This window comes from Epinephelus lanceolatus, chromosome 22, assembly GCF_041903045.1.
Source record: "Epinephelus lanceolatus isolate andai-2023 chromosome 22, ASM4190304v1, whole genome shotgun sequence".
Lineage (NCBI taxonomy): Eukaryota > Metazoa > Chordata > Actinopteri > Perciformes > Serranidae > Epinephelus > Epinephelus lanceolatus.
The window spans coordinates 4440930-4454435 of record NC_135755.1 but is presented as its reverse complement, the minus strand read 5'-3'; the positions used below and the strand labels follow the sequence as shown (position 1 = coordinate 4454435).

The window sequence follows — 13506 nt, the reverse complement described above, 5'->3', positions numbered from 1 at the left end:
ACGCACGGTTGTAACGGAGCGTAGCTAATGAGTACCTGTCTGTAGGCTCTCCACCTGTCAGTGAGACAAACATCAAAGACGTGCAGACGAGGAGCGGTCATTACGCGCGACTATTACGCATGGTTGTGAGGTGCACAGCGACAGATCTCACAGCACACTGTTTATAAACCAGTTTACCAGTTTAATTGCAGGAAATGTTTAGTTTTAGTTTTAGTTTAGTTAGTATAGACATTCACTCTGCCTGTTGGAGAGATAGAGAGAAGATTAAAGCGTCAAATTGCAGTAAAAGATGCTGTATAAAAGACAGGCTACAACTTTTTTTTGTTGTCCCCCCCCTGGAATTATTCTCTAAAATTTTACTGTTTATTGTCCCCCCCCAACTATGGAATGGGATTTTCGCCCCTGCTCTCACTATCGCCAAACTAAATAACGTACCTCTTACCTCTTGTCTCAATCCATTTATACATACTGTTGATTTTGTGTCATCTCATATTATTATCATCCTCATTCATTTACTCAGTTGTTACACGTTTAGCTTAAATAAATCTTCATTTATCGCCAAGTCGTTGTCTGTGGATATTTCTTTTGAGCAGGAACTAAGATCACTGTGTGGAGAATTCATAACCCAGATACTGAGATTGATTCATTAGTGATAAGTGTACTGATGAACTAATAATTGGTTTCCAGAGTTATTCATTTGATTAGTTGCTTCCCTCATTAGGAGGGTGGTGCCCCAAACTTTATTACGAGTGCAAACATTCTCTAAAAGGTATTGTTCCTACAGCTGTTTGTCTCAATTTTTTTATCAATAGTTTTAATTATAAAAAAACTTTTATTACTTGGAAAAATGATCAGTATATTTGTCAGCTGCAGTCAGTTAAAGAAAATGTTGGACAACTGAAATTCTACTTTTTCTACTACTGCCCTAGGAGACTGCAACTTGAATTCATGCTTGTTTTTTCTGAGGCTGGCGCTGTAATGAGACTCAGGAGTGTTGTGTATTTACACTCCACTACAGACAGCAGCAGCATGATGAGGCCCTGAGCAACTTGCCCTCACTAAGCAATGCATGTTTCTGTTTTATTTCTGGTCACAGAAAAATGTTCAGCTTTGGCTTAAACGCTGCACTTATCACTGTCACCTTTTACCATTAACTGTAAAGATAATTGATGACCATGTTTGGGCAAGAGGCTGGTTCTGTGGTGGAGCAAAGGGTGGATCTCACTGATGAGCCGAGGGCACTATCAACAGACCCAAATTTGAGGTAATTACCTCAAGGTGTTTTTGAGATATCCCAGTCATGAGAATAAAACGGATGCAAGATCAAAGAGACCTTTGACCTTTAACCACCAAAATCCAATCAGATCATGCTTAAGTCCAAGTGGACGTTTGTTCCAAATTTGAAGAAATTCCCTTGAGGCGTTCTTGAGATATTGCGTTCACAAGAATGGACAGACGAACTTACATATGGACACATAGACAACCCGAAAAGATAATGCCTCTGTCCAGGGCTACTGCAAGTGCAGAGGCATAAAAAGAGGTAAAGAGAGAGATAAAGGGAAGCAAACCTGCTGGTGGATTATCTTCTCTTCTTCCTTCTCAGTGTCAGCCTGAGCGTAGATGTTCAAAAACCAAAGACCAGCTCTCATATACAGAAAATGATCTATCCATCAATCATAAAATATGTTTAAAGTACATTGTTATGGAGGGACAGGTACTTCCTGGATAGTACTTTGGCTGGCTGAGTAACCCTCTAGATATCACTTAGAGAATATGGTGAAGACTTAAAGCACCTATGTTGAGAGGAAAAGGTTCATGTCTCTTTACCGATGATGGAATGAGTAGTGTTACCAGTGGTCAACGGGGTAGATATTCACTCATGGCATCACTCTTGAACAGCCACCGTACACGAAGGAGAGAAGGGATAAAATAAGAAAACTGAAAACAGGTGTGACTCCGTTAGTAGGCAGGGTTTCCTGGTCTGGTCTACAGGGGCTGTGGTGTATTCTGCCAAGCAACAGTGACAGCCTCCTTTTAATCCTCTTGCCTTTTGCACATAAATCAATTCACTCCACTCCAGTTGATGGTGGACTAACCATCTGTGATGAGTTATTAGATTTATACCTGGTCAGTGCATCAACTGGCATCACCTCTCTGATAAAGGCACGTGATGAGGTCATGCTAATCAGAGTGAGCATGGCTGCATGTAAACAGGAATATTAGCAGGATGATCATTTTTATCAGTCAAGTAAACAGCTTCGTAGGAATATTGTATCTATATCACAGTGCTGTATGTGTCAGCGCTAGAGAAAGATCTGGAATCACAGATTATCATTCTGCTATCGGGGAAGAAAATGCTCTGGCTTGTTTCCATGTCTTTAAACCAATAACAATTGTCTTGGTGCCCACAAGAGGCGCTCTTGGTTTAAAGAAAAAGTTCAAGGGATGGCAAGTCCAACATGTCCTCATCCCAAATCATCACATATGATGTTTGTCAGTGGACTTTAACATCTACATATTAAGCGCTACGTATCCGTTGGCACTTTTGATGTATCAGAGTGGGGAAAAGGTTTAGAAAAAACATCAAGGTTTGGCTCTGTAGGAAGCAAACATCGGCCTTGTGGTTCAAAGTCCGGGGTTTGTTTGACCCACCCACCCCAGGGGCGATTCTAGGATCAGAGGTTTAGGGGTGCTGAGCACCCAGAGAGCTGCCCGGCCAGGCAAGATAAATTTCACTGTTTTGTACATTTTAACGCAATTTCATTCCCACATTTGTGAAAGAAAAGCACAACACTTTTTGGGAAAGTCTTTGACTAAACCATCAAATCTGATAAAGGTTATTTAAATGCTGAGCCACAGCAAAAGAGGAATGGATTGGAATCATAAAAGAAACATATCGTAACCCTAATTTCTGGGGGAAGACAACTCATTTTGATACAGCAGCTCCTCAACATACACATAAACAGTATGTATGTTTCTGGAGTAAACCAGCCCCCTATAGTGAGTACCAAAAATACCAAAAATGGACCTTGGACTTGTTTTTTGGACTTTTATTTGAAATGAAATGCACAACATGTAACATTAACATATTAACAGTAATTGACTTTTTCAATGTTTGTCTCTGCCTTTTCCCTTCTTGTCACAATAGGAGTTATAATGTTAATGGGCATCCAGTCAGCTAGTCAGTAGCACCTTGTCTTTAATATTAACACATGCACATGACACAACAGCTAGCTTCTCTCATTCCAATTCAAACAGAGGACAGTGGTACTGACCACCTGTAACCAGTGCTTAATTTGTAAAATTAGACGTAGGGGAACACTTTGGGCCTCTGAGAGAGCAGTGTTCCCCCACTCCCAAAAGTGATGGAACACTTTTTTTAAACGGCACCCGAGCCGCCACACTGTGCGACTCCGAATGGAATGGTTGTGACATCTAGTGTTGTCACGGTACCAAAATTGGGACCCACAGTACGATACCAGTGAAAGTATCACAGTTCTGAGTAGTATCAGGATACCACAGCAAAAATGAGGCAGATGTGCCTTTTGTCATTTATAAAAAGATAAATCACTTTTCTATAATATATCAATGATATTTCAATGGAATAAATTACTTATTGATTTATTCATACTTCAAAAACAGCATCAATAAGTGATTAACATAGGGGGGATCAAAATAAAATGAATTAATAAAATAAAAATCAACCAGCCACCCTCCTCCCCTGACAAGTAAAGAACAGTCCCTTCATAAGTAAAGAACAGTCCCTAAAGTGCGGTGAGGTTTGTGGACCGTTACCTGCCACAAAGAGAGAAATGTGAACGGCTCGTTTCTCCTCTGACACGCCACATACCTGTGTGCCGCCACAGCTCAGCTGTTCAGGTACTTTTGGGCAGTCATGATGCCAACGAAAGAGGAAATTACTGGACCTGGAGTCGGACTTCTCTGTCGCCGGTAAGCCATTATGTTGCAGCGCGGAGCACTATGGACGGCGTATTTGAATGCCGTATCCTGTCTGTGACCCCCGTTCAACCCCACAACTGGCAGGATTCGCATTTCGTTTCTGCCGCTGGTTGAAATCTGTACTCGAACAGCGTGCTGAATGATTTATTTTGCTCGCTCAAATTTATTTTTAGTCGCAAATGCGAGTAAAATGCTCGCACGTAGAGCTCTGTGGAAAACAAATCACTACCGACAAGTGAAAAGAAATAAATAATAACTTTCACTGCTCAAAGATACTCACATGTCTGGAAAACAAACCACTACAGCAGCATATTGAGTGCCAGGTGGCCAGCACACACCGTTATTGACCAGCGCGCACCGTTATTGGACGGCACATGGACACTCACCCTCTTGCGATTGGACTTTGAACTATCATATGTACTGTGGAGTTTTAGTACCGTGGTCTACCATTACCAGTATACCCTGCAACACTAGTGACATCAGCCAATATTGTATGTAGTTTTTAGATGCGAAAAGTTCTAGACCCATGCAAATTAGTTCCGGAACGCACCAGGGCCTTTTCTGAAAAGATCCTGGTACGCGTTCCAGTATGTTCCGGCTCAAATTAAGCACTGCCTGTAACGTTTCCTAGCTAGAAAAAACGTCAGCTAACTCCTACCTAACAACATAAACAGTGACCTACGATTAAATGCAGCAAAAATGAGGACTGGTAATGATAATAATGTGTTGATATTGAATGGTAGAAGTTAAGAAATGTGCCACATATCCTGGTTTAAGCCAGGTACTTACACTACTACTGCATATCACCCACTCTGGAAGGCAGCGCATTGCTCTGTGCAGATAGAGCGCTCAGAGCCCGAGTCGGGGAAAGGTGGGAGGGATGGGGTGGATCAAACCATTTTTGAGGCAAGGGGGGGTGGGGGGGAGGGGTGCTGCTGTATTTTTGTTGTTAAAATATTACGTTTCAACCAAGTACTGTATGGTTTTGACACTTTTGACATACAGTAAAAAAAAATTTAAAAAAAATCTCTCAAATTTTAGGGGTACTCAAAAATGGGCTAAAAATGCCTATGACCCACCCTATAGAGACTTTCCAGCTCCTTGTGTTACACAGTTCCAATGGTGTATTAAACCCATGTGGTGTCCAGCCGCGTTATGAACTGATATTGTCCGGCCTCATATCATACTCTCATGATAGGTTCCATCCATGAAAGGTAGCTTTTGGTTTCTGACGCCAAAATCGCAGACAAAGCAGCAGTATTTGATGACTTCACACTGCAGTTAAGTGTGCTTTCAACCCTTGGTTGCAGAGGCCGTCATCTAATGGGTTCAGAAAATAAAGAAAATGGTTCTTGAGACTTCATTTGGCCGTCACTAGTGTGTAGGTTGTTAGCTTGGAGGTTGTTGTTGTTTCATGTAGTGATGGGGATTTTGAAAACGGTAACAAAAATAGAATGTGAGGTGAGCTCTGTCTGAAATAGGCAGCTAATGGCAGGCTGATAACCACAGTCTACACCCTGTGAGTCAAACTAACCAACTTCTTATATTCACACAACACTAATGGATGGAAACGAACATTAATTTGTATTTTCTGTTGCTGTTTTTTGGACGTTCAGTTAAAATTTGTTCTTCATTTGAATGTAAACTTGACATATGATGATACTGTCATTGTTTCCTGTGAGTTATTTTACAACTGTTCCACTAAACCAGTAATAAGCCTTGGATATGGCCCTGACACTTTGATGTATGATGGTGTCTCATGACAAGTGGCTGACTTGTTTGATTGTTTTGTATCTGTTAACCGGCTTTGCACTGAAGCATTGAGAGAATTTCCAAGGAAGGAGTGACAGTTATTAAGACAACATCTTTGGTAAATATTTTAACCTTTGTCTGCACAGTATATAAGAACTGGTCATCATCTTCATCCGCACATCCTCACAGGGTCCGCTGAAGATACAGACACTCCGAAGAGAAGAAGAGAAGAAGATTAGAAAGTCCTGCAGCAGGTTTGCACCAAACTTTATCATCCTCTGACTTTTATTCACAGGACTGACAGTCAGTACGGCTGTTCCCTAAACAAGTTTCGGTAACACGTCTGTCTCTCGTAGTCACCGTCACCATGAAGATGCTGATTGTGTCTGCACTTGTTTGTGCCATGATGGTTCTGACCAGAGCAGCTGGTGAGTATAATACATACGGTACACATGTTAATAAACACAAACAGTCCAAGTCAGTAACTGCAGTGTCAAACTTTCCAGCTCCTCCAGAGGAAACTCCCCAAAATGAAACAGGTGAGTGGCATTAAGATTTTCACTTCAACAGAATGTGGTTGTTATGATGCTCTGCTGTCATGATGATTTGCGTCAGATGCTAATGTAACTTTATCTTATTTTATATCCTATTACGTTATATTGCTTTTTATTACTCATATAGGGCTATGTTATGTATTCCAATGTTTGTATTCTGTTGCAATTTTTTTATGTTTATGTAAAAAATTTTATGTCTGACCAGAGCAGCTGGTGAGTATAATACATACGGTACAGATGTTAATAAACACAAACAGTCCAAGTCAATAACTGCAGTGTCAAACTTTCCAGCTCCTCCAGAGGAAACTCCCCAAGATGAAACAGGTGAGTGGCTTTAAGATTTTCACTTCAACAGAATGTGGTTGTTATGATGCTCTGCTGTGATGACTTCACCTGTGTTTAATGTCAATGAGCAGTTTCTCCTGATAAAAGCTTTGTGTCAGATGCTAATGTAACTTTATCTTATTTTATATCCTATTACATTATATTGCTTTTTATTACTCATATAGGGCTATGTTATGTATTCCAATGTTAGTATTCTGTTGCAATTGTTTTATGTTTATTAAAACAATATATTATATTACATATATATTAATTGATGATATTAATTGATGATGTTATTTTACACATGCTGTTATTTTGTCTTGTTACGTAATATTGTGTTATGTTAACTCACGTTTATTATATTTATGTTGTGTCATGTAATATTATGTTATGTTGTAGCTTCTTCGTGCCATCAAAATGAATCCATTTAATATAGTATGGAGACTTTCCCTGGAGACCCCACATTAACCAAACTCTAATGGTTCTCCACAGAGAGTCGCCTGGTCAAGAGATCGGCAACTTGTCCCTGGGGCTGGTCTTTGTTAGGTGGTCGCTGTTACCGCTACGTTCCAACACTTATGACCTGGGCTAGAGCTCAGGTAATGTTGGTGACTTTGACTCAGGAGGCTTCTACAACAAGCTCATTTTGTTTGCATACACATGGACATTTGGTGACCTGGGGTCTTAATTCTTACTTTCCTTGACAACTCCTCTCTGTCCGTCCGTCTCTCTGTTTGTCTTCACTGTAGAAAAACTGTCAGGCCCTGGGTGGAAACCTTGCGTCTGTTCAAAACAGCCAGCAATACTGTCATATTCAGAAGGTGATTGTTGCTGCCACTCATTCGTATAGACAGGCATGGATTGGAGGCTCTGATGCACAAGAGGTATTTTCATTGCACAACTTGGAAATATTGCACAACAAATACACATAATATTTATTTAATGATGAATTATATTATATTCCAGTTCATGCTGTTATAATACTGTTGATGGTATCACATTACTCTTACATGAACTATACTTTTGTGACTTTGCAGTGACTAATCACACCACTATGTCACTTCACTTGAGACAGTATGTACAGGGTACTGTGGGCACAGGTGTCTTGTAATTTTGGCTTTAATTGCCTTTGTATAGTTTCTTATTCATATTTATATTCTTGTTTTTCTTAAATTCTTCTTTTTTAAATTTCTCTTTTTTTGAGCCCTCACTCCCCCATTTTTTCACTTTCATCTTATGTAATGTTCTGTGCTACACTTTCTTCCAGGATGGTCAGTGGTTCTGGAGTGATGGCACACCTTTCCACTACCAGTACTGGTGTCATGGAGAGCCTAATAACGGTGGTGGTGCAGGGCAGCATTGTATGCAGATGAATTTCACAGGTAAAACAACATAGTGCTAACTGTAGCAGTGATGCTAATGATAAAATAGGAAGGAATACAGTGAGTTAACTCAGAAATATATCGTGCTGACATCTTCTGGTCAGTTGGTTGATGTGCTCTTGCCCCTCCAAATTCTCATTGGTCGGATGGTCACTGGTGTTACTGTCATAAGACTGTGTGTCGACCAAAGCATTTTTATGGCTCTGTGCCAGCAATAGCCACATAATTAAGAGCCGACCACTTTGAGTGACAGACTGTCTGCTGATAGTGTCCTCGGCCTCTCAGTCAGATCCGCGTACCCCTCACTCACACAGTGCCAGCCTCTTGCCCAACTATGTTCACCTCTGGCTCCAAAAAACCAAGATGGTGACGGCTGATGTGTCAAACATGAGGCTTCAAAACCACAAACAAATGGGTGACGTCAATGTAGCCACGTCCATTCTTTCTACAGTCCATGGTAAAAAGTGACGAGGGCAGCGTTTTACCCAAAGTTAAACATTTTTCAAATCTCTGTGACCAGAGAGAAAACAGCAACATGCATGGCTTAGTGAAGAACAGTGAAGACGCTCAGGGCCTCATAATGACACTGAGGTTTGTAGCAGAGTGTAAACACACAGCACTCCTGAGTCTCATTACAGCGCTGGCCTCAGAAAAAACAAGCATGAATTCACGATAGCTGCGACCTCCACACTGAATTTCAGCCTCCTAGGGCAAAAACTGTGACCACCAAACAGTGGAGACATTTTGTGAAACCGACAGAGCGAGATAGAGCTGCTGGTCGCAGCTTCAAAATGCTTTGGATGACACACAACACTGCCAGGTAGATTTAGTTCATCTAGAGATAACATGAAGATTTTCTTCCCATCGACCAATCAGCTGGCTGAAGAATAAGATGAGTTTAGTTGACCAAGATTTTCTTTGACTGACAACAGCCCTCTCCAATTAATAAAGTTCAGTTTTTATTGTTAAAATTATTCATGATGAATCAGTTAGGAGTCACTGATCACATCAACAGTCTGAGGTCTTTGTTTGTGTCACATTCACTGACTCAACCAACTCTTTTCTTTTTTTGCTTGCAGCTCACAAGTGCTGGGATGACGAAGAATGCTCCGACAAGTTTCCGTCTGTCTGTTCCAGGGAGAGATGCTGATTCCAGGTCTGACACAGAGACATGAAGAACCCATTTAAAACACAAACACTTGTGTTGGGTGCATGCTTTCATATACATCTTTCTTTACACCCTCAGTCTCACATGTGAGCTGAGTTTTTCTTTGCTATCGCTGTAACGCTACTGAAGGAATGAAGTGACAAGTGACATAAACAGGAGCTGGACTGTCTCTGAGGCCTTGTGCCTTTAATGAGAGCAGACTGAATGTGTTATGAAAAGAATGCTTTTAGCACAAATCTACATATATTCTGCAAAGTAAACTCTTCTTTCTTGTCTTATGCAAAATTAAAGGCTCAAGCATCCAAACAAACTGGTCTGTGTTTTGTCTCCTGTCTTTATCAGAGATGTCTCGATCCTCCAGGCTGATCCAAACATAGTTTAATGGTTTTCTGTCAGCGAAAAGAAAACAACTAAATCCTTTCCTTACTGAAATCTGCAGTTTTGTCCTCGTCAGCTTGCTTTTGCTGCAACAAGACTCTCCTATACGACAGCATACACTGCAGCAGTTCACTGCATATGCAAGTGAAAATGAGTGTTTGGGTGCAGAGAGTTTAGACACTGAGGTTAGAAAAATGCACCGACTTTTTAAACTCAGTGAGCAATAGACCCAGGTTGTGCTCATAATATTAATATATTAATTATATATACAGTACAGGCCAAAAGTTTGGACACACCTTCTCATTCAATGCGTTTTCTTTATTTTCATGACTATTTACATTGTAGATTCTCACTGAAGGCATCAAAACTATGAATGAACACATGTGGAGTTATGTACTTAACAAAACAAGGTGAAATAACTGAAAACATGTTTTATATTCTAGTTTCTTCAAAATAGCCACCCTTTGCTCTGATTACTGCTTTGCACACTCTTGGCATTCTCTCCATGAGCTTCAAGAGGTAGTCACCTGAAATGGTTTTCCAACAGTCTTGAAGGAGTGCCCAGAGGTGTTTAGCACTTGTTGGCCCCTTTGCCTTCACTCTGCGGTCCAGCTCACCCCAAACCATCTCGATTGGGTTCAGGTCCAGTGACTGTGGAGGCCAGGTCATCTGCCGCAGCACTCCATCACTCTCCTTCTTGGTCAAATAGCCCTTACACAGCCTGGAGGTGTGTTTGGGGTCATTGTCCTGTTGAAAAATAAATGATCGTCCAACTAAACGCAAACCGGATGGGATGGCATGTCGCTACAGGATGCTGTGGTAGCCATGCTGGTTCAGTGTGCCTTCAATTTTGAATAAATCCCCAACAGTGTCACCAGCAAAACACCCCCACACCATCACACCTCCTCCTCCATGCTTCACAGTGGGAACCAGGCATGTGGAATCCATCCGTTCACCTTTTCTGCGTCTCACAAAGACACGGCGGTCGGAACCAAAGATCTCAAATTTGGACTCATCAGACCAAAGCACAGATTTCCACTGGTCTAATGTCCATTCCTTGTGTTTCTTGGCCCAAACAAATCTCTTCTGCTTGTTGCCTCTCCTTAGCAGTGGTTTCCTAGCAGCTATTTGATCATGAAGGCCTGATTGGCGCAGTCTCCTCTTAACAGTTGTTCTAGAGATGGGTCTGCTGCTAGAACTCTGTGTGGCATTCATCTGGTCTCTGATCTGAGCTGCTGTTAACTTGCGATTTCTGAGGCTGGTGACTCGGATGAACTTATCCTCAGAAGCAGAGGTGACTCTTGGTCTTCCTTTCCTGGGTCGGTCCTCATGTGTGCCAGTTTCGTTGTAGCGCTTGATGGTTTTTGCGACTCCACTTGGGGACACATTTAAAGTTTTTGCAATTTTCCGGACTGACTGACCTTCATTTCTTAAAGTAATGATGGCCACTCGTTTTTCTTTAGTTAGCTGATTGGTTCTTGCCATAATATGAATTTTAACAGTTGTCCAATAGGGCTGTCGGCTGTGTATTAACCTGACTTCTGCACAACACAACTGATGGTCCCAACCCCATTGATAAAGCAAGAAATTCCACTAATTAACCCTGATAAGGCACACCTGTGAAGTGGAAACCATTTCAGGTGACTACCTCTTGAAGCTCATGGAGAGAATGCCAAGAGTGTGCAAAGCAGTAATCAGAGCAAAGGGTGGCTATTTTGAAGAAACTAGAATATAAAACATGTTTTCAGTTATTTCACCTTTTTTTGTTAAGTACATAACTCCACATGTGTTCATTCATAGTTTTGATGCCTTCAGTGAGAATCTACAATGTAAATAGTCATGAAAATAAAGAAAACGCATTGAATGAGAAGGTGTGTCCAAACTTTTGGCCTGTACTGTATATATAATGAGTGGCAGCTAACGTTAACTTTTAAATATGAAAAATAATAATAATTAATTGAAAAGTACATCTGAAGAACGATCAGTTTTTTATTTTAATTTTCCTTGTGAGAACAAACAAATTCCACCAGCGGTCTAAACCTGTAATACGAGTCATGTACAGATTCAAAACAGTAAAAACACTTGACTTACTGGAAATAAATTGGTAGTTTAAAGCTGCTGTATCAACATATTCTTTAATTAACAATGGATTAAATGTTTAATTTTAGACGAAAGAGGTTGCTCATGGTGACGAGCCCACAGGAAATACTTACCTGACTCTGCAGTTTAGCTTTATGGAGCATTTCAGTCACAGTAACATGACAATGACAGTTATGTTGTTTTTCATTAACTTTTAGGACCACTGACTCTGCTACATTTGATTCTGCAGATGTATCTGGCGTGAAATTCTCTTTTACTATTGGGTGACATTTTTGTGAAAGAAACTTGTCTATAAACAGAGGTAGATGTTATACAGTAATTCAGGAGCTTTGACTATGCCAGTCATAGTCTATCATGAACTAGGGTGACCATATTTTGATTTCCAAAAAAGAGGACACTCGGCCGGCCACGACATAGCCTACTTACATGATAATAAAATGTAGCTATAAATAGTATTCGGGCTCGGGTCGGATTCGGTCAGCTTTCAGTGAAAATGTAGTGTAAAAATAAATAAAATCCTATTGTCTGTCCTGTTTATTGCTTGGGCGCTGTTATTTACGTGACAACACCTGAACATAACACACACAGACACACATTGGCTGTTTGTTTCTACCTTTCCCCTCGCTGGAAGTCTCGGACCTCCAGCCGCCCGCCTCCGCCTTGATTAAACACTGAAAATAAAATAAAAGAGGGAGACAGGTTTTTCCTATTTTATCTTATTTTGTTTTATGTCTCCCTCTCCTCTCGCTGGAAGCGTCGGCCCTCCGGCCTCCCGCTCCCGTCTCAAACACGGAGGTCTCCCTCTCCGCAGCTGAGCACCCACGGCGCACGCCCGGCCTGTTAAATAGCCTGTAACAACTGTGTGATACAAACTCAGTGCTTTGGTCATTAAATAATGTCGGGCTTGGTTCAGGTTTGGACAGAAATATGTGGCCCGTGCCGCACTCTAACACACACACACAAACACACGGAAAACCGGACATTATCATCAGTTTTTAAAAACCACCCAGACGCCCCGGACGGGACGTGAAAAGTGGACATGTCCGGGCAAAAGAGGACATTTGGTCAGCCTATCATGAACGTGTACCTACTCCTGAACAGGTGGCCTTCATTCAGTTGAGACACGCACTTTAAGACATAAATGTTCCTGCATCAGGCCCATGATCTGCCCGTGCCCTACTCGTGTTTATGTTTGATCCTTGCTGTGGCTGTGAGACCTGACTGAGAGATATTTTCCTGTGTTCACTACCAGATACTGTATATGCCAATAAAGCAGCATCAGAGTCTGGCACTGACTGTCCCTGTCATCTGTGAAACTACACAACGCATGTGATAGTACCAAATGGCTACACTAGCTGATGCATAAAAAGCCACTGGTAAAACAGTGACTGGTTGCTACAAAACGCCTACGTTTGTGCCTTAAAAGCTGCTCAAATTCAGTGATGGGCGCTGAAAAAGCTGTGTCGTTACAAAAAACCTGCGTATGATGGGTAACAACAAAACACCAACCTTTAATGTCTAAAAAGCCACTGAAAAAAAAAAAAAAGATTGATGTTTAAAAAGCTGCTGGAAGAACAAAAATGGGTCGCTCTATTTCTGCTCAAACTGTGTGCTCGCACTCAGACACCATGTTGCTTGCACAGCTTCCCTGCTCCAGCTTCAGCTCTTCTCCTCGCACTCAATCTGCTTCTGTGCGCTGGTGGAGTTTCTGCTCTTGGATTTTTTTGTGTAACAACCCTGTCAAAATCCCCCAACCTATAGAACGCCAGGTTTATTGGTGACCAATTAAATGATCCCTGCCTCTTTGCGGGCGCGCTCGCTTTAGTTTTAGAGTGTCCCGTCTGGGCGGGTACCCTTTAACCAGGTTGCGAAATTACGAATCCTACTA

The 13506-nt window shown here is 41.4% G+C and overlaps 1 protein-coding gene across 8 annotated transcripts in view; it reads left to right on the top strand.

The window, feature by feature from the left end:
* The window catches only part of LOC117245741 (type-2 ice-structuring protein-like), a 130974-nt gene that overhangs the window by 12367 nt on the left and 105101 nt on the right, over nt 1-13506 (top strand). For 4 of the 8 annotated variants that reach the window (XM_078164011.1, XM_078164012.1, XM_078164014.1 and 1 more), the window contains 8 exons: nt 5902-5966; nt 6069-6140; nt 6219-6251; nt 6558-6590; nt 7083-7189; nt 7340-7474; nt 7858-7972; nt 9052-9450. In XM_078164011.1, the coding sequence (XP_078020137.1) occupies nt 6080-6140; nt 6219-6251; nt 6558-6590; nt 7083-7189; nt 7340-7474; nt 7858-7972; nt 9052-9122 (555 nt within the window). In that variant the 5' untranslated portion in view covers nt 5902-5966; nt 6069-6079 and the 3' untranslated portion in view covers nt 9123-9450. Of the gene's footprint in view, nt 1-1095; nt 1265-5858; nt 5967-6068; nt 6141-6218; nt 6252-6557; nt 6591-7082; nt 7190-7339; nt 7475-7857; nt 7973-9051; nt 9451-13506 lie in introns of those variants that run through there. The other 4 variants (XM_078164015.1, XM_078164013.1, XM_078164016.1 and 1 more) reach the window with 4 other exon arrangements.